At 37.3% G+C, this 22,204-nt stretch overlaps 1 protein-coding gene across 7 annotated transcripts in view; it reads left to right on the top strand.

Annotated features, from left to right (window-relative positions):
* Positions 1-5: 5 nt before the first annotated feature.
* The window catches only part of USP37 (ubiquitin specific peptidase 37), a 72,719-nt gene continuing 50,520 nt past the window's right edge, over positions 6-22,204 (top strand). For 2 of the 7 annotated variants that reach the window (XM_037524032.2, XM_037524031.2), the window contains exons 1-5: positions 453-643; positions 5,027-5,122; positions 10,773-10,994; positions 15,240-15,411; positions 18,767-18,867. In XM_037524032.2, the coding sequence (XP_037379929.1) occupies positions 10,839-10,994; positions 15,240-15,411; positions 18,767-18,867 (429 nt within the window). In that variant the 5' untranslated portion in view covers positions 453-643; positions 5,027-5,122; positions 10,773-10,838. Of the gene's footprint in view, positions 244-452; positions 644-772; positions 798-5,026; positions 5,166-6,431; positions 6,506-10,772; positions 10,995-15,239; positions 15,412-18,766; positions 18,868-22,204 lie in introns of those variants that run through there. The other 5 variants (XM_054700079.1, XM_054700078.1, XM_054700082.1 and 2 more) reach the window with 5 other exon arrangements.

Below are 22,204 nucleotides of genomic sequence, written 5' to 3'. Positions count from 1 at the left end.
CAGCCTCTGACCTTTAACCCCTGACCCCGCCCACACCACCTTTTCCCGCCTCCTGGTCCTTAGCCGAGTTTACAGGGCCGGAGAATGTTCTTTGCCCCTTTAAGATTCGGTACCGGAAATACGTCTGCCACCTACGAGTCCCCGCACCCCCCGACTTCAGGCAGGTATCCCAGGAGAGGGGCATGAACTCTGACCCCCCTCCGGTGGCCAGTGAAGAGCGGGAAAATCCGGGCCGTCTCGGAGGTATGCGCATGCCCACAGGACTGTAAGAGGGGAAATGGTGGGAGGGCGAGAAGTGCCCGACGTGGAAAAGTGCGCATGCGTACTACTTCCCGGCCGGGGCGGGCCTCCCTCGGCGAGACTTCGTTTGGTGGTGGGGCGGAGCGAGGGCACAGGAGAGGCGGAGTTTGCAAGCTAGCGCGCACGCGCCTAGTGTGGTCCGGCGTCGAGTGTGCGTGCGTGCGTGCGTGTTTGCGTGTGGTCACAGTTCCCGCCATCAGCCGCCCTCCCTGACTGGGGGGAGCGAGGGGTCTCGTTCCTACGTGCCGGGTGTCCCTTCCTTTCCTAGCCCGGGCTCCTCCCCCTCCGCACGGACTCGGTGCTTCCGGCAGGCCAGTCGGGGGCTCCGGACCCGCAAGCGCAGGTAAGGCGGGCCCGGCGAGCTTCTCAACTGAGCCGTTTTCCCTAGCCCCCCACCCGCCCCGTGCGGTCCGCCCACTCGGCGTTCACTCTTCTGGAGTTCGCCCCGCGGCTGCTCAGCCTGCCCCCAACCCCTCGACGCCCCCCTGGCCTCGCAGGTACCCTACTTGGGTCCCCCCACCAGGCTTTCGCTCTCCTTTTACCTGGTCTTTAATGTCACTCGCTCCCTCCGCAACCCAACGTGGCCCCTTTTCGCAAGGGCTGTCATCGCCCTCCACTCGCCCCTTAGCGAGGCCTGCTGTGTCTCCAGGTGACTTCCGTTGCCATCCATCCATCAGGCCTTGGACATGGTATTCTTCTCTCTTGACCATTCTTCACTTTCTTTTCCCTAGCCGGCTCTAAGAGGCTTGAGTTGTATTTTTGTCGTGCATTTGGTTGCTTTCCATCTCTAATCATCAGATAAGGTTGTCAGGTTTACCCACTTTAGGTCATTTTCCATGAAAGCGAATTGTAATTAATGGCATAATCCTGTGTCCTGGAGCGTTGGCCTGTAGTGGTTTTGTGGTAGTTCTTTGAAAATTTCTACCTTGTGTAAATACCTTTTTTGGGGTGGCAGTGTCTGACAAGTCTTAACTGGAAGAGATACCTTGAGAACATATGAAGTAGGTATTGAATCTAGTAGGATGGAGCTCAGAGGAGAGTCCTGGGATGGAAATATAGGTAAACGTATCTATGTAATCTGTTAGGTTGATAGTAATTGAAGCTGTGGAAGTAGATGATATTGCATAAAGAGTATAGTGCTGGAGAAGAGGGTGGACCTAAGATGTAACACTGAAGGATTCTTGATAATTTAACAACTGAATGGAGGAGGACAAGTCTTGTAAAAGAGGTGAGAAAAGTAATCAGCAGCATTGAATTTTGCTGAAAGGTAAAGTTGAATGAGGACTGAAAAACCTGGTCACGTTAAAGTAATTGGTTATCATAGAGATGTTTGATAGAGTTTAGGAATGCCTGGATTCGGTATTAGGTCTTGTTCTTTTACTCTTCCCTTTTGCCCAAAGCTTTTTTTTTTTTTTTTTTTTTTTTTGGTGGGACCCTCGCCAGTGGCCAGGGATCGAACTGGCGCTGCAGAGGCTGCGGGCAGCCTCGCAACCCAGCGCTCAACCGCTGTGCCACCAGGGGAGGCCCTTGCCCAAAGCTTTAATTCCATTTATAAATTGATGACTTAAGAATTTTTATTTTCATCCTGTTCCCTTTGTTTTCAATTCTAGATCTAAATAACCCACTGTTTGACACTTCAACTTGATATTTTTAGGAATTTCAAATATAACCAGTCTTAATTTTTCTCTCCATACCCAAATTCTTTCTCCTCCAGTATACCATTTCATTCAGTGCCATATCCCTTTGTCCACTTACTAGTCAAGAATGAAAGCCATTCTTGACTTCTCCTTCACCCCATGCATCCATATCCTTTTCAAGATGGATTCTATTCCAGTATTTGTCTTGAATCTTTCTGTGCATCTTTAGTATCATTTTTCTAGTTTAAGGCACAATCCTCTCTCACCTGGACTTAATGTCACTGATTCCCTGTATTCTCATTTGTAAAATCATCAAATTTTTATTGTTAAGAGGATTAAATGAGATAACCAAGGTTAACAAAAGGTGGAATCATTTTAATACTCTCCTATCTGGTTGCCTTGTTTTCTTCTAGTTTCTTTCACGCTCTTCCCTAAACCCAAACCAACCATATCACCTCTTTATTCAGTGGTGACTTATTTCTCTGCTTAAAATCCCTCATTGAATTTCACGTCACTAACTGTATTACCTGTAGAGTAAAATTTAAAATCTTTACTATTGTTGACAAGACCCTGCGTAACCTGATTCTGTTTCACTAGCCTCATCATTCACTTAGTCACACCAGTTTATTTTCTATCAAAAGGAAATCACATCATATCACTTTGCACATGCAGTTTGATTTGCCAGCATTGTTTCATCATGACCATTCCCCAATTAACTCATTCTTCAAATTCAAGCTTAAGTGGCACTTCTCAAGTAAGCTTTCTCTCAGTGCTCTTTACCCTCTGTCCTCCAAGTCTTACGTCGGTACCCTCTTAAAATCTTTCATCATGCCCTGTACTTTATATCATTTTTTGGAGCTGGCAATTATGTACTTTCTTGTATGATTATCTAAAATCTGTCTCCTAATAGAGTATAAACTAGTAAGTATTTCTGTTTCTCAAGAATTTGTTAAATGAATAAATACACTGGAATCTGCTGTAAGAACCTGCTGTATCTCTTGGAAGCTCCAGTTTACTGATATTTTTGTCATCTGATAACAGGCACCTTTTAATTCTATAAAGGACACAAAAGAAAAAAGGAAAGGGTTTTCCAGCTTTGGGTCATAAATTCATACAGAAACTTTACTAGGTCACCTTTTCCTTTATTTTCAGCAACAACACTACTTATCTCTGTACTTGTATGGCTCTCTTTAGGGGGGAGAAAGCCTCTATAAATCAGAGTGGTTTGTTATTTTTAAAACAGGTTAAACTCAGACCAGTGAGGATGAGATTTCCAAAAATAGTTAAAGGAAAGTTGTCTGTTTAAGTAAGTTGTTGGTAGTGGATCTAGAAGGACTTTAAAATTTAATAACTTGTGTATGTGAAACATGATTTGTGTTGAAAATAGGAAACAGAAAAATAGGAAGTGAATGCCAAACACAGAGAAGCATTGGATCTATATTATGGGTAGTGATGAGCTATTAAAAATGTTTGAAAAAATTTTAGTTGAACAAGGTGAATAAATAAATATTGTAAAATAATATAAGTATAATGATACTGTACTTTACACTTAAAATATGTAAAGTAGGTAGATCTTATGTTAATGATTCTTACAATAATAAAATAATTATTTTTTAATATTTGGGCAGAAATTAATATCAGTCACTAGTATTAGCACTTACTAAGTACTGTTACAAGAGAAGATAATACAGGTTTCTTCCCCAGGCCCTCCATCTCCACTTCAGGGAGAAAGTTACAGAGACAACTAGTGAAAGAGATAAAAAGTAATTCTGTAGAAAAAGGCATTGTGGGGTAAAGGATTCATTTGATGGAAAAATCCTGAGAGAATGGAGACTGAAAAGTGATTGTGTCAAATCATTGATAAAAATGCAGTATGGTAGTGGTTAAAAAGTGGCAAAACAACAAAAGTAATTCTTAGATAACGTGAAAAATGTACTGGTTACCAGACAAGTTGTGGGAGGAAGGAAAGAATAGGGGGGAGAAAGTGATGAGGTTTTGGCACTTGCAGAGTTGGTGGAGGATGTGTCAGTCTTGTTCACATATGAAGGTGTGAAGTTGTCCTCCCAGAATTATAGTTATGTAAACTAGGAAGGAAATCACTAAAACTCAAGGAAAAAAGTGGGTTTTATTGTTAGACTTAGTTTGGCCTCTTACTAACACTGTAACCATGAATAAATTAATCTCACTAAACTTCAGTTTCCTCATCTGTAAAACAGAAATAATAATAATCCCTATCTTTTGGGATTATTGTGAAAATTAAATCAGATAATATATGTATGGTACTGCGCTGTGCAAAAATGTGCTTCTGCATAATAAATGTTGATAAGAGTAATGGCAATTTCATGAGTTTCTGAATTAGGGTATTAGCTATGAAGGGAATGGGTTTTAGGTAAGTAAGAGTGAGATTAAAGCTGATACTAAGATACTTTGAATGATGGTGAAATAACAAATATAGGAAAGTCTGGAGAACCTCTTAATGAGGGCATGAACTGTATCATCTTGGCACTTGTATCCCAACCACCACCATCAAATTGGAGTAGCTCAGTGATTTTTTTACTGAGTAAACAAGTAAGTTTAATATAAAAGCATTCAAGAAGGCAGTGAGAGATATTTGGGTGGAACTTCAAGGAAAGTTGAAGTTTAGAGAAACCCTAAATTTTAGAAATAGATTCATAAGGTCAATTTTGGAAGGAAAAGTAAGAATTCGAAGTTGACCCATCTTTAGAAATTTGTATCCACACATTATGGAAGTGGTATCATTATGTAACAATGTTTATAAAGTCAACAAAAGATATACTCTTTCACTGTCCTCTTAGTTTCAAAATGTAGCAGGGATAAATAAGCTAGGGTACAAATTGATCAAGGTGCATGCTCCTTCTGGACAATCATTTTGTACAAGAGATACATCACCTAAAGTTCTATTGAGAGACCAAGAGGAAGCATTATATTTTAAATGTTTCCAGTAAGATTGTTTGTGGTTTTTAAATAATCAGAGGGTTAATCTTTGTTGTATAAGTGATGATTTATTTATAAACTTTAATTTTGTAAATTGGATATTTTAAAAAAAGGCACACTTATGTTTTCTTTAGTTGAGTTGATGGCTTCAGAAGAACTGGCATAGCTGCAGAATATGAGTAGCTCCCCACGAAGAGTCTATTGCCTTTGGCACAAGCATCAGAATAAAGGTGAATTGATATTACGTAGAGTTTTTCACTAAGTTACTGAAAAGTAAGTAATGTTTGTGTTTTGAATATGTTTCCAAGAGAATGCAAATTGACAAGAATTGACAGTTTTTTTCTTTTTATTTTGTGCTAACAGTTTTATGCTTTAGCATGCTTTCTTTACCACAGAATATTCTCTGGATAAAAATGTTTTCAAAGTAGTTCCTAAAATAAGAGCATTTAAATAACTGTATGAGGTATAGAAGCATTTTTGTGAGTATTCTTTGAACTTTCATAGAATACCCAAAATTGAATAGTAATTTTAATGATAGTGATGAAATTTAGGGAAAGGGGACTATCTTTGGATGTACTTAAGGAATAATTAATTTTTAATTATTCTTTTGTCTTTTTTGATAGCAAATTAGCATCATGTAGTTCAAAGAAACCTTGTCTGAGTCCTAAGTTCATAGAAGTTTAGCTGTTACTAGATCTCGCTACATACCAAAAAAGAGACTTAATTTTTTTTTTTCTTAGCCAAGTGGGGCTAACCCTGATCATTTGATGAATATACAGAACTAGATGGAGTTAATTCATTTACTGTAAGAGCAGGTAGTGGACTAAAGTGCAGAATTAGAAAAAGTTTTACTTTATTGGCTCTGCCAACTTTATGTTCTGCATATTTTAGTCCTCTTTTTTTTTTAGCCTTAGAAGAGAAATTATTTATAGAATTGGTTAAGAAAATATGCAATATCTGAAGTAAAACTTTATGCACTAAACCTAATTTTACTTTTGGTCTGTAAGAAAAACACCTAAGATAATGGGGTTTATATTATTCCTCGTATTTATTTGGCGCTCTAACCCAGATTGATATGAAGAAATATGAGGGAATTTGACAAAAGATGTAATGGAGTTTCTGTTAATTTACTGAGCAGTGAATGGTATGAATCCCAGTTTAGGCAAGTTTACTATAATGTTTTTGTTTTAATAATGTATTCTGTATCAAGTCTTACTAATAATGTAGCTATATAAATTGCATTTTCTTGTTCATTAATGATGTTTCTTCCATTGAATATTAACAGTACAATTCTGCATGTAGCGAAGTTTAAATGTACATAAAAGCTTAGAGGCAATGTTCAAAAGATGAGTTATTATAATACAGTACATAATGATACACTTGTAGAGCATATAGTAAGTATAAGCTTATGTGGACCATATAAAAGGAATTTATGGTTCCTGTATCTGTTATTGCATATTTTAACATCAAATTGAATAAAATGAATGGCACTTATTTGTTCATTATTCTTGAATAATGAGTTTGTTTCTTGTGTATCAGGCACCATCCTAGGGGGAATGCAAAGATTAAAGAACATTTTGCCTGTTTTCAATTTGGAAAGTCTAGAGACAGAGGTAAACAGTTTATAATGCAAAGTAACAAATGCTCTACTAGAAGTAAGCTGAGTGTACAACAGGAGGATAAAGAAACATTAAACAGTCTCAGTGGGGGTATCGGGTGAAAGAAAAAGTGAAAGGTACCTTGGAAAGACTTCCTAAAGAAGATAACATCTAAGTTGTGCCTTGATTTTATAGCCAGAAAGAAATTAAGGGGAATATGGGGGATTGGGAGAGTACCTAAAAATCCTTGAGGCATGTGGACCACAGTGTAAAGGTATAGTGGCACAAGGATTTTTTTTTTCTTTATTAATTAAACATTTTTACTTTCCTATGTCATTGTTCATTTTTCTACAATATTTGATTTCTACCCTCAGGTGTAGTCCCCATAAATCTCCCACCACCACATTACCTATGAACTGTCACCATAGTCCCTTGTGCTCTTCCCTCCCCTGCTTTGAACCCTGTCCCTTCCCTGCTGTGTGCCTCATATCTGTAGTTTGCCTGCAAGGTTTTTTTTTACCCTTTGTTTGGTTTCCCTATACTCCTCCTATAGGTGAAACCATCTGATTTTTTCCTTTTTTTCTTTTTGTTATTTCACTGAGCATGATCCCATCCAGCTCCATCCATGTTGCTATGAATACAATAATTTATCTTTTTTGATTGCTGAATAGTATTCCATTATATATATATACTACATCTTCTTGATCCTTTCATCTGTTTTGGGGCATTTAGTTTGTTTACATCACTTAGCTATTGTAAATAGAGCTGTAGTAAACATAGGGATGCAGGTTTTCTTTTGAATTAATGTTTTTGTGACCTTTGGGTAGATTCCTAGGAGTGGAATTGCTGGATCATATGGTAGATCCATTTTTAGTAATTTGAGAGTCCTCCATATAGCTTTCCATAGTGGTTAGACCAGTGCTAACAGTTTTATGCTTTAGCATGCTTTCTTTACCACAGAATGTTCTCTGGATAAAAAGGTTTTCAAAGTAGTTCCTAAAATAAGAGCAATTAAATAACTGCATAAGGTGTAGGAGCATTTTTGTGAGTACAGCAGTGTAAGAGGGTTCCTTTTTTCCCAGGCATTAGAGCTTTTTTAAGGGAAATGAAAAATAATAGAGGTGGCTGGATTTGGAGGGCTTTTGGGGATAAAGAAGTAAGCAGGGCCTGAATCATGAAGGGCTGTGTTAAGGAGTTTAGTTTTTATTGAGAGAGGGTGGGGAGCTGTTGAATGACATTAAGGAGGATAGTGATCTCCAATCTAATACCAATAATCAAGAGAGATGTTGAAGATAACTCTCATGTTTCTGGTATGGGCAACTGGGGTAGGAGAGTGGCTACATATTCTTGGCAGTTCTCAGAATCAGTGGAGAAATACCCAAGGACTTATCCAAGCAATGAAGTAACAAATTATTAATGGCAAAAAAGCTGTGGACACGTATTGTTGGCTAGGCTCACTATTTCTACAAGGTTAACTCACTTAGATTTGAGTAGCAGTTATTCATATTTTGCCTTCTTAAATCATTTATGTCACCTGACTGGCCCCTATAGGCAGTTAAGTCGATAACCTCTGTTTTTTTTTTTTTTTTTTTTTTTTTTTTTTTGGTAGAGGCATGTTTTGTTTATTTATTTATTTGTTTGTCTATTTGTCTGCTTGTTTATACATGCACTGGGTACAGTCAGAAGCGCGGGAGGGTGAGAGAATTCACCAGAGCCAGAGCGAGGAGCAGAGCAGGCAGAAGCGAAGTACACTGCTGAGGGGAGCAGCGGGCGGCAGGAGAGGTCTGCGCGCCATGTGGGACCCTCCTCTGGTGGCCGGGGAGCAGCCGGGGATCGAACCGGCGCTGCAGAGGCCGCGGGCAGCTTCGCAACCCAGCGCTCAACCGCTGCGCCACCGGGGAGGCCCCGATAACCTCTGTTAACTTAATTTTTTGGGATCTTTGGTGAAAGAGATGTTACAGACAGGAATAAATTCAGAAAGCAAACATTAACTCCATGTTGCATCAGCAACACCACACTGCTAAATGGGAGTCGTGGATCCTGCTGCATGATGCAGGATGCTGCTGAACAAGCCGGATCCTGGCCTTTTTATTGACAGAATAATCATATAGTATCAGTTACGTGGGGTAGAAGGACAAGGAGAAAAAGATGGGTGAAACTAAAGAATGTGTTTTTGTCATCTGGGCTTCGGGGGGACATGAGTCTGCCAACCAGATAATTCGTATCTGCTTGACAACCAAGAGTTGTAATTGAAACCATACCCCAGGCCTCCCCCCACCATGATTCTAATCTTATCAACAAGGCTTTCCACTGATCAGCTTCTGGGGTCCCTTGTCATACATCGGTCCTTGGGTGCCCCCCACCCCCAACCTCCCCAGGCATGCCCAGTCATACCTTGTGATGTATAAGTCGGGAGTAAGTTTATGCATAGGTCAACAGGCCCCCCCCACCCCGGGGTGTTCTCAGTCATACTTCACGAGGTATCACCTTCCCAGGGTGATCAAGCTTTCTGTTCTTGATTGATTTGAAAGGCCCCTTGTAAGGTTTGGCTATGACTGATTGACTGGGCAGTTCTGACCTTATACAGGAATGTAGAACTGCAGGTAACAAAGAATGGTGGCCAATCAGGCTGCTTAAGTCTAGCAGACCCACAACTCCATTCATATTAGTGCCAAAGTGTGTCATTTCATTTAATTCCAGAACACTGTATTGTAGCATTTGCTATTCCTATATTCACAATTGTGAAAACTAATGATTAGAAAAGGTAAACTACAAATTAGTAAATGACAGAACTTGTTCCTGATAGCTAGACATAGTATGATTTTGCTTTGTATATTATTTTTTCGTAGCTTTTCTAGTTGAGCTGTTTAATCATAGGCAAAGTTTAGTGATTTTTAACTTATTAAATTATAAGCAAGAAACTATTTGAGGCAGTATTTTGGAATTAGTTAAATAAAAAATGTTTTAGCAATTTTAGATGATTGCATCTATATATGAACATCTATGTATATAGCAATTTTAGATGCTATGTACATCTCTTTTAGCAATTTTAGATGATTGCATGTATGTATATAGCCCATACACTATTTAATAATATTCTTTATTATATTTACTTGCCGACATTTGGAAAACTATTTTGAAGAGTTAGACATTCTGTCATTGTAATTTTTTATGTATTAGAAGGTCTTGGGATATTTGAATATCCACCAAAGATAAAAATTGATAGATTCTTTCCAGAATGGTAGCATTAAACATAATTGGTAGATGGCTTTAGGAAGTGGGCCTCCCCGGTGGCACAGCGGTTGAGCGCTGGGTTGCGAAGCTGCCCGCAGCCTCTGCAGCGCCGGTTCAATCCCCGGCTGCTCCCCGGCCACCGGAGGAGGGTCCCGCATGGCGCGCAGACCTCTCCTGCCGCCCGCTGCTCCCCTCAGCAGTGTACTTCGGTCCTTCTGCCTGCTCTGCTCCCTGCTCTGGCTCTGGTGAATTCTCTCACCCTCCCGCGCTTCTGACTGTACCCAGTGCATGTATAAACAAAACAAACAAACAAACAAATAAATAAAATAAAAAAAAAATGCCTCTATAAAAAAAAAAAAAAAGATGGCTTTAGGAAGAGATGGTTTTGTTGTTTTCCCTAGAGAATAAATGATTTTTCAAGTACAATTCTGGAGATTAAGCTAATTTTATTGTTCTTACAGTTTTTATTTGATGTCTTTGTGGATGTTTAGACTACTTATTATTAGAAGGAATTGTTTGATGATATGATTTGATATTTTGGGAGAACTCTTCTAAGAAATGGACTCAACTGACAAAATCTTTTCTTTAATTTGTATTTGAAATTCAAGACCCTTAAGCATTCATGAAGAAGGAAAAGATTCAGCACTTTAATGATGAAAGTAAACGTTGGTCATAGTACAGTGGTCAGTCACATTGAGAATGGAATTTTTAAGTATTCCCAGTTGGTATGTTTCAGTGGCAGCAGTATAGTTGTTAGTGGTGCAAAATGCAAAATTTAGGCACTAATGAAAACAGGTACTGGACACGTGGCAAAGAAGGGAACATTTATGGCAAAAATAAAAGGTGGCTAGATTGTCAGTGAATATCAGTGACTAATTTAGTTGACTTTCTTACCTGTGCCCTCCAGCTAATCAAGGGCTTTGAGTATACTTATAAAATGTGGCTTATTGAAATGAATAAAAGGACAAAACGTGATTAAATAAGATTCTCTACAAACTCTTATTTTAATCATTAGTAAATTTTAACTTATTTTATTTTTCTTCCTTAGAATCTGTCAAGTGAAGGTCTATTTTTGCTTTAATTTGATTAGAAGTAATTTATTTTTAAAGAAAGTATGTCTCCTCTGAAGATACATGGTCCTATCAGAATTCGAAGTATGCAGACTGGGATTACAAAATGGAAAGAAGGATCCTTTGAAATTGTGGAAAAAGAGAATAAAATCAGCTTAGTAGTTCACTACAATACTGGAGGAATTCCAAGGATATTTCAGGTATTTCCAGATTTTGACTTGGAGTAGATCTTGAATAGCACATGCAGTGAATAACTAGTCTGTGTCATAGTGAGTATGTATTGTGTATCCCTTCTAGATTATTATTTCTTGCTTTTTAGTTTCAGGACACTTAATACTTTTATGCATGTATGTTATTCAACAGCATCATTGATGGTGTATAATAAAGGACAGAAAGTAGTCACCATGATCAAAAGAAAACTGATGGGAGGACATTGAGAGGAGCTGAGTTTGTATACTCTCTAAGCTATTTTAAAAACCACATTACAGGGCTCCTTGGTGGCGCAGCGGTTGAGCGCTGGGTTGCGAAGCTGCCCGCGGCCTCCGCGGCACTGGTTCGATCCCCGGCTGCTCCCCGGCCACCGGAGGAGGGTCCCACATGGCGCCAGATCTCTCCTGCCGCCCGCTGCTCCTCTCAGCAGTGTACTTCGGTCCTTCTGCCTGTTCTGCTCCCCGCTCTGGCTCTGGTGAATTCTCTCACCCTCCCACACTTCTGACTGTACCCAGTGCATGTATAAACAAAAAACAAACAGAAACAAACAAATAAATAAAAAACATGCCTCTAGGGAAAAAAAAAACAAAACACATTACAGGGGGACAACCCTGATGGTGCAGGGGTTAAAATTTCAGTACTATCAAGCCAGCCACAGAGGACCTCTCCTAGTTTGCCTGCTGCTCCCCTCAGGAGTGTGTTTCATTGGGTCCACCTGTTCTGCTCCCCACTCTATCTCTGGTGAACACACACACACACACACACACACACACACACACACACACACACCCCACCCCGGCCTAGCCCCCATTTCTTGTAGGCACAAATAAATTAAAACCTTTTTTAAAAAAATCACACTTGAGTAACTTTAGTTATTCCTTTTATTAACATACATGATTAATCCATCACTAGTGTTAGCTTTTAAGAATAGTTAATGTCTTGTAAGGATTACTGTCTGCTTCTTAAATAATCCTGCCAAAGATGGTTTTATGGACTGTTTAAGGTTCTTCTAACTAATCTTTTGAGGATCTCATTATTTTCATCGGTTAAAAGTAGCTAATTTTTGTCTCACTCCTATACTGTTTATTTTGTTCAGACAAGAACTATTCATCTTGATATGAGTTAAATATAAGAACATGTCTTAATTGAATTTTTCTACACTTTAAAATTTGACATTTGTTAATATCGATTATATGACGTATAGTCATTCTAAACTACGGTATCCTATTGGAGAATGATTTATAGAACTGTGCACTTGAGAATCTAAGTTAAGTTAAAATTTCCATTTATCTTTGCTTTTGAACTGCAAAAATAAGTTGCTTATGATTTTGTGATCAAAAAGATTTTTAAATAGATTGGAGATGGTGACATGGGTAATATGAAGAATAGTTATTTCTGCCATATACAGATATTTACTAATTGCCCATCTTAATGAAATATTTTTTTCCAATTAGGGATTTGGTTTTTCAGTCCAAGTCCCAAATTACCACTGAGTAAATATTTAAGCAAACATGGGTCTTTAGGCGCATTAATGATTCTACCTGGGATTCTAGCCTCATGTCAGTTCTAGATTAGTTTGCATTCGGCTTGCACTGGTTAACCACCTGTAGATTATTATGGTGGATGCTGTGCTAAGGACTAAGAATACAGAGCTGAATGAGACCTCTAATGTATTCTCACTTGTAAAACTATTTCAAAGACACTGAAATAATACAAAGAAGAAAGTGTTTTGTGCTCTGAGGATTTAGAGTATAAATAGGAGTTTGTCAAACATAGATAAGGAGGAGTTTTCTATACATGGACAAACACATGCAAGTGTGAATCAGCACTCAGCGAGTCAGAAACTTATTTTAAAATGAATGGACATGGGCCTCCCCATTGGCACAGTGGGTTGAGCACAGCGCTGTGAAGCTGTTCACAGCCTCTGAAGCATGGGTTCGATTTCCAGCCCGCCAGGGAGATTCCCACATGGCCCAGCAGACCTCTCCTGTCTCGCCAGCTGCTCCCCTCAGCAGAGTCTTCGGTCCATCTGCCTGTTCTGCTCCCCACTCTGTCTCTGATAAATCCTCTCACCCTCCCATGCTTCTGGCCTGTACCTCGTTCTTGTATAAATAAAAATAAAAATCTTTAAAAAAAATAAAATAAATGGACAATAGAGAGAAGGTAGTGGAAGTAGAGGCTGAAGAACTAGATAGGTACTAGATCTTGAAGTATCTCATTGTCATAGTAAGTGGCACTTAGATTCTAAGGAGCCAAGAATTTCGAGTAGAAATTTATTTGGGGGCTAGCAGATGACTTTATTTCAAAAGATAAAAGGAATGGAAGAAAAGGAATATTTGGTAGGTTACTGTGGAAATTTAGATGGAGAATGAAAATCCTGAACAAAGGAAAAGACAGTGGGTGAAAGGAGAAGAGGAAAGGATGGATTTGAAAAGACTTCTAGAAGACATGATTCATTAGATTTGTTTGGTGAATCTGGGGAGACTTTGAATTTTTTGAGTGGATGGAAGTTCCTTTTATGTCCTCTGTGATAAGGAGCAGAGGGAATGATTGGGGTATGATTGTTGGAGGAGATGAATTGTTTGAAGCAGTCAGATACTGGTATTTAGTAGGCTTTAGTTAAACAGAACTGGAGCTTTTTTAGTAGAGAAGCCTGGATTTAGAGTTGAGATGGGTAATTATTAAAATTATGTGACTAGAGAGGATTTTCAGTTGTTGAAGTGGTCAGATTCAAGATTATTCTCAGCTTATTTACTAGTGAGCAAACTTCCCTCCTGATAGCTTTCATTTTTAATAAGTGGTGTATTGAATGAAACAGTGGTTTTATATTCTCTGTTTTACTTTTGCATTCTATCTGTTCATTTAAATATTTTGGAGTGAAAGCATCTGAAATTAGTTATTGTGTTTTATGATAGAATTTCAACTGAAGGACATGAATTTAAAATTACTTTGAAGCGAAAAATATGTCATTTAAATTTTTTAATATAAATTAAGTCTAGTAAGAAATTTTTACTATCTGTAAATTGACAAGGTCAATTCTTTCTAATTAAAAAAATTAAATGTCATTTTTTATACTATTCAGAGGGTATGACTTCACCAAAAGGCAGTTTTAGGAAACCTTTGTATAGTCCTGCTGCAAGAAAATGTGAGAGAGTAAAGATGCCTAACTGGCAGGAATTATTTAGATAATAAAGATTCTGCAAGATTTATTAATTTAATCTTACAAAAATTTCAGCCAAGAGAAAATAAAAGTTACTGCTTCTTAGCACATATTAGCCCCTTGAAAGAGTTATAAGATAAGTTATTGAACTAGGTCTGCAGAGGCAGGGAAAAAGAAGTCCATGGTGCTCAAGATCTTGTGATTGACTGCAAGTTAAATGAGTCTGCTTAGATAGTTAAGAAAGAGGGAAAAAGATGTATTCTTACTTTGGTTAGAGGTTTATTTTGATGTGTCATTGAGAGGCTGAAATTCTTTTCAGGATTATAGTTTGGGTTAATATATCATTTCACATTGTAGTTACCTTACCTATACCATTTGTTAGCTATCTTACAAACTTTTGTTCAGTGAAATAAGGAAAGAAAGAAAGCTTCTAATCTAATACAACATTCTAAACTGGGATAGAATAACCATTTTAGGTTCTGAAACGTAACTCATTTGTTTTTATAGCTTTTAACCATATCTGAAAATATACAACTTTCTACCACAAAATCAAGAAGGGGCCTCCTTGGTGGCGCAAGGGGTTAAGTCACAGCACTATGAAGCTATCTGCAGTCACTGTAGCACAAGATCAATTCCTGGCCAGGGAGCTACCCATATGGCACAGCAGACCTCTCCTATCTCACCCGCTGCTCCCCTCAGCAGTGTATTTCAGTCAGTCTGCCTGTTCTGTTCCCCACTCTGTCTCTGGTAAATCCTCTCACCCCCTGCACCTCTGGCCTGTACCCCAGTTCTTGCATGCATAAATAAGTAAATCTTTTTAAAAAAAATCAAGAGGGCTAAGATTACTCTGTAAAATAAATTTTAATAGTATGTTTGCTTTTCCTAAAAGTGAAATCTTTCATTTAAGTGTATCCAGAAATTGGGACTCTCTCATTGGGGTAAAAACAAATTAGTGTGGAGAAGAGTACAAAATGGAATGTGGAAAGTATTCATTTTAAAAAAGCTTAGTATTCATTATATAACATTATACTTTGTTATACATTTTTAATGATAATTTTACTTTTGTATTAATCAGCTAAGTCATAATATTAAAAATGTGGTGCTTCGACCCAGTGGAGCAAAACAAAGCCGCCTAATGTTAACTCTGCAAGATAACAGCTTTTTGTCTATTGACAAAGTACCAAGTAAGGATGCAGAGGAAATGAGGTTGTTTTTAGATGCAGTCCATCAAAACAGACTTCATGCAGGTAAGCACTAATGGTCCAAGGGTTAGACATGAGCAGTTATAAGAGAATATTGCTAGATTATATAGCCTGATGAATATTGATGTAAAAATCCTTAATGTAACCAAATGTTAGAGATTGAATTCAATAGACATTAAAAGATTATTCACTAAAATCAACTGGAATTTATTTCTGGAATGCAAGGACAGTTCAAGAGATGAAAAATAAGTGTAACACCAGATTAACAGAATGAAGGACAAAACCCACATCCCTTCATGAAAAAACACTTAACAAACTAAGAATCAAAGGAAACTACCCTAACATAATAAAAGTCATATTTGAAAAACTCACAACTAACATCATACTCAATGATGAACAGTTGGAAGATTTTTCTCTAAGCTCAGAAACACAGCCCTTTTCACCACTTCTACTAAACATAGTACTGGAAGTCCCAGCCAGAACACATATGTGAGAAAAAAAAATAAAAGGCCTCCAAATTGGAAGAGATGAAGTAAAATTTTGGTCTCAGGTGACAATATCTTAATATGTAGAAAACTTTAAATAACCCACAAAAGAATATGGCTAGAAAAGGAAGATGATTTAAATTATAATTGGGAAAAGTCACCTTGTTACCTCATTCTTAAGTACTTGCCTTTCTATATGAATTTTATTCCAGGATTTTATACTTGCTATGAAAATAGCAATATAGAAAATCATATAATATGATCACATTCCTCTGCTGCCCCCAGCTCCTTTCATTTAAAATATCATTTACAGATATCTTTTCAGGAATAATCTGTTGCTTATAATGTTTCCCATATTACTGTTAGTTTCCAGCTCCTTCATCAGTATTTGTTATTATTAATATTTTATAGTTGATAAACTTAATTGAATTTTTCTGACTTAAACTTTAGAAAATGAAAATGTAACAGTGCTACTTTGCATGAATTTAACTGACATGTCTATTTGACACACAATTTAACTTCTAAAAAAAGTTAATAATTGTTTGCCTACTCATTATATTTTCATGTTACCAAATCTGAGCTATGTGAATTTACCAGAGACTCCGACTATATTTTTACTTTTATCATATTGGAATCACTGTTTTCAGAATTAATGTGTATAAGAAAAACTTATCTGTAAATACATTGACATGAAAAATCATGGTAGACTGGGGACCAAGCCTAAAAATGACAACATGGCATAATGGAAAAACTTCCTAGCTCTCCTTGTTAACTTCCTGTGTGGTGTGGGTCAGTCACTTACTGAGTTTCAGTTTTCTCATGTCTAAAATGAAAGATGTGTTACCCTAATTTTACTGCTTATTAAAGAATTAGAACTCAGAAAGATAAAGCATCACAGGTACATGATGGAAAGTCATTGCTGTTATTAGAATAATCAGCTGTGGGCTCAGCTAACACATTCTGTGCTCTTGGGCAAATTATTTTAATCTTTTAGGTTTAGTTGGATATAAATACTTTGAAAACAAAGCATTTAATGGCCAACAGGCATATGAAAAATGTTCAGCATCACTTGTAATCAGGGAAATGCAAATCAAAACTACCATGAGATACCATCTTATACCAGTGAGAATGGCACATATTAAAAAAACTAGCAACAACAAATGTTGGCGAGGATGTGGAGAAAAAGGAACTCTCCTGCACTGTTGGTGGGAGTGCAAACTGGTCCAACCACTATGGAGAGCTGTGTGGAGATTTCTGGACCTACTAAACATAGAGCTTCCATATGATCCAGCAATTCCACTCCTAGGTCTTTACCCAAAGGACACAGAAACATCAATTCCAAAGAGCACCTGCACCCCTATCTTTATAGCAGCACTGTTTACAATAGCTAAATGCCCAAAAATAGATGACTGGATCAAGAAGATGTGGTCCATATACACCATGGAATATTACTCAGCATTCAAAAAAGATAAACACATGCAATTTGCAGCAACATGGATGGCGCTGGAAGGGATCATGCTCAGCGAAATAAGCCAGAAAGAAAAAGAAAAATACCGGATGTTCTCACTCATAGCAGGAATCTAGAAAACTTAAATAAGGGACCAGGAAAATGAATAACTATAAGAAAGTGAAAATCAAAATCAACAAAAAACTATGAACCAGAGACACTCTATGAAGGGTGGGGGGTGGGGAGGGGAGGGATTGTGGTCAAAATAAGGGGGTTGCAATTGTATGGGGAATATAAAAATAAAATTTATTTGAAAAATTAAAAAAAGAAAAACAAAGCATTTAACATACATAATTGTATTTCAAGTCAGTGGAAAAAAAGACTGATATTTGATAGTGTTATTTATGAATAGAATAACCAGATGTTTAAGAAGATAGTGAAATTTTGTTTATCTCCTTTTATCTAAATAGTTTACATTGATAAAAGTTACATTGCTCTAAATAGGGTTACATTGATACAAGATTTGAATGTAAAACTGTAAAGGTGAAACTATAAAAGTATTATTAAAGAGGAAGAGTGATTTTAACATTACTGGATGGAAAAGGCCTGAGTATGAAATAAAAGTCAGAATCAGTAATAAGAGAAAAGGTTAATAACGTGGACTGTGTAAAATAAATTTAAGTGATCTAACAGGGAAAAGAAAGACAGGAAGAAAATGCCATAGTTACAGAGTTAATACTGCTAATATATAAAGACCTATTTTACAAATCAATAAGAAAAAGACAACTCACTAGAGAAATAGACAAAAACCTCAGCCAGGAAATTTAGGAAGAAAAGCAGATGACTCTTAAACATGAAAAAATTCTCATCTTCACCAGTGATTAAACAAAATCAAATTCTTACTGTTATGCTGGTTGTAGTGTGAGGGGAAGCAACATATTTTCATATACTTGGTAGCCCTTTACAGATATTTTTTTGGAGACTAAGTGGTAATAACAATTTAGTTTAAAATTTTGTAACCTTTACCCCCACAGTTCTTATCCTAAGGAATTTATCCTGCAAAAATTCCACTAGTGCACATTGTCATTCCATTTTCACACTGTGCCATAGACATACTGTACCGTAGATGTACAGATACACAGTGACTAACCTTTCTATACTCTCAGTTACCAGTATTTATATGGGAGAATTTCCAGCATTTTCTTTTTACATTTAAAATTTTGTCCTTTTATTATGTGTTTCCAGTTTTTGCATATTATTTAATGTTTTGCTTGAGATTCAGCTCTAAATTTTCACTACTATATAAATTCAGTCTACTTTATCAGAATTGATAAGCATTTTGATTTGTTTTCTGCTTTATTTCTTTTCTTCACTATATAAAATAACAATGGTAAAAAGACAAAAAACTATTAACAGTGGTAAATCTCTTTACTAAAGTAAGTGATTTGGGAATTTTTTTTGCCACCAGCCATGAAGCCTTCTCAGGGGTCTGGTAGTTTTGGAGCCATTCTGGGCAGCAGGACCTCACAGAAGGAAGCCAATAGACAGCTTTCCTACTCAGACAATCAGGTATGTTCTTCAGAATCTCTGTACGTCTTCAAAAAAATGTTTATTGTAGACATTTTATAAGGTAGTTGCAGGAAGTAGTAATGTCTAATCCTGGTATTGTCAAGGGTATTTTCTGTACACTTGAAATTTACCATTTTAGCCATCTCAATCACTTCAACTATTTTTATAAATTTTTAAAAAAATCTTCTAATGAAGACAGTGCTGAAAATAAAAAAAGAAGCCCTTGCCCCTTTTAAAGCCAAAGCCAAGGGTTTGAAGGCCAAGAAAGCAATAATGAAAGGTGTCCACAGCCATACACACACAAAGAAGATCCACATGTTACCCACCTTCCAATGGCCCAAGACACTGGCTCTGAAGGCAACCCAAATGGAAGAATCTCTTCCTTTATTCAACCTCCGGGAGAAACAAGCTTGACTACTGGCCAAGTTTCCCCTGACCACCAAGTCAGTCATGAACGAGACAGAAGATAATACACTTGTTCATTGTGGATGTTATGGCCAACAACACCAGCTCAGATAGACCATGAGGAAGCTCTGTAACATTGTGACCATGGTTTACATCCTAATCACACCCAATTAAGAGAAGAAGGCATGTGTTCGACTGGCTCCTGATTATGATGCTTTAAGTGTTACTAGCAATATTGGGATCATCTAAACTGAATCCAGCTGGCTAACTCTAAATATAAATTTTTCACCATTAAAAAATAAAATATGATTTTTCTAAAGCTTATCACATTCTTCCCTTAAAAATTGTTTTACAGGGCCTCTCTGGTGGTGCAGCGGGTTGAACACAGCGCTGTGAAGCTGTCTGCAGCCTCTACAGTGCGGGCTCAATTCCCTGCCAACCAGGGAGATAGCCATATGGCACAGCAGACCTCTCCTGTCTCACCCACTGCTCCCCACTTTGTAGAGAACTCTATCACCCTCCTGTGCCTTTGGCCTGTACCCCAGTTCTTGCATAAAAAATAAAATAAATCTTTTTTAAAAAATCATTTTACAGATAACAATTTAAACTTTAGTATCTCATTGTCATCATTACGAACCACAGTAGAGTGTAGTTCTTTTTTTTTTTTAAAGATTTATGTATTTATGCACATAAGAACTGGGGTGTAGGCCAGAAGTGGGGTGGTGAGAGGATTCACTAGAGACAGAGTGGGGTGCAGAACAGGTGGATCTACTGAAATAAGCTGCTGAGGGGAGCAGCGGGAGAGACAGGAGAGGTCTGCTGTGCCATGTGGGTTACCTCCCTGGCCAGGGATTGAACTCATGCTGCAGTGGCTGGTGATAGCTTGATAGCACTGTCTTTAACTTCTGTGCCACTAGGCAGGCCCCACAGTGTAGTTCTTTTTTTTTTTTTCCTAAGTTTTAAAAAATTTTATTTATTATTGGAGTGTAGTTCTTAAAAGCATAACTTTGGAGTTTGATTTGGATTTAAGACTTGGTACTGCCACTTACTAGCTGCCACTGGAGAAGTTCTTTATACTGTGAAATTGAAATAGCAATAATATTTTCAGATTGCTGTGATATAACACATGTAAAAGTGCTTAGCTCACTATACCATATAATGACAACCCTATAAATGTTTGCTGCTACTATTTCTGTGCTCCTTTTTAAGTCTGTTCTGCATTATGAACTTGGCCCCCCTACATTACATGATACCCAGGCCTAGACTGTTTTGTTGAGGTCTTCTATTTGCTGTAGTTATTTTTCTTTTGTACATATTATTCAGCTAGCCATGAGATTGCTGTGTACTATTGCAACTTAGAAGTCCTTCCCTTGCTTTTCAAGGGAAGCTGGGTATAAAGTAGGAGAACTAAGACTATTATAGAGAGGTAGTCCATACTAAGCAATGAATAAAATTTCATTTTTGTGAATTTTTTTTTCTTGGGTTTTTTTTTTTTTTTTTTACATTTTAATTGTGATACAATTGATATTCAGTAAATTGTAAATATCTAAAGTGTCAGTTTTATAAATTTTGACATACTGATACATACTTACTGGTAAAATCACCATAATCAACTAGTTAACATAACCATAACAACCCTTAAATGATTCCTTTTTCCGGGCCTCCCCAGTGGCACAGTGGGTTGAGCACTGCGCTGTGAAGCTGTCCGCAGCCTCTGCAGCGCGGGTTTGATTCCCGGCCAGCCAAGGGGAAACTCACATGGCATGGCATACCTCTCCTGCCTCACCCACTGCTCACCCTCTGCTCCCCACTCTTTCTGGTGAATTCTCTCACTCTCTGACCTGTAACCCCAGTTCTTGTATAAATAAATAAATCTTTAAAAAAAAAAAGTTTCCTCTTTGCAGTTCTTCCTTCCTTCCCACCTCCTCCCCATGGCCCATATCACTAAGTCAGCTAACGCGCTGTCACTATGAGTTTGCATTTTCTAGAGTTTTGCATAAATGGAATCAGGGTGTAATTTTTTTTTTCCTGACTCCTTTCACTTATCATAATTATTTTGAGATTCATCCATTTGTAGATAGAAATTTAAGCTGTTGGGATGTTTAAATGAGTATTAACATATATAACAGAAGCAAATGTTAATACTTTCCAAAAAAATAATTCCTGTTAGTGGGATTATTAAGTCAATTTTAGTGGTTTTGACTAGCATTAAATAAAAAAGGAATAGAACAGAAAATAGAGGAGCTATTGTATACACTAAGGATAAAGTACTGATTTCTGAGGTTTTAGTTTCAGTTACATTTATATGTGAAATAGGTTGTGATGTAAAATATTTCTCATTATGGGGCCACAAAAGTCCCAAAAAGGTACAAAACAGTGTACACATAATATGTATTATTTGTATAGCAAAAAGAATAATGATTTTCATTTGCATAGGGAGAGTAGAATACTTATTAAGGGGTAGGACAATGGGAAGTGGAAGAACTAGGTGGATGGCAATAGGGTAATAATAAGACATCTCAGTGCATGGCTTTTATAATAACCCGATTTTTTATTCTTAAGAATGTATCACCCATTTGAAAATAAATTTAACTTTTTCAATCATTTGTTCATTTGACCTTGGATTTTTCTCTTTCCTGTCCTAAGATTGTCCTTCTGTAGAATTAAATATATTTGGAAATAACTTCCATAGAGAAATCATATTGCTCTTAATGTACAGTTATAAGATTTACTGTTAAAATACTGTTTGAAAGTACTGTTTCCCAACTAATATGTTAAATTGCTATATTTTCTCTAAATGTTTTGATATGTCTTTAGGGTAGACTTTGATTCATCTTCTGCTAGTACAATCTATCTCACTCTTACTCTCCCTATCCTCCAGACTAGAGGATAGGGAGAAAAGTCATATGAAGTACATGTGACTTGACATTTA

This window comes from Talpa occidentalis, unplaced genomic scaffold (assembly GCF_014898055.3).
Source record: "Talpa occidentalis isolate TD23 unplaced genomic scaffold, MPIMG_talOcc4v2.1 talOcc4.3, whole genome shotgun sequence".
NCBI lineage: Eukaryota > Metazoa > Chordata > Mammalia > Eulipotyphla > Talpidae > Talpa > Talpa occidentalis.
Note: the sequence above shows the minus strand (reverse complement) of the source record. Positions and strands in the feature narration are given on the sequence as shown.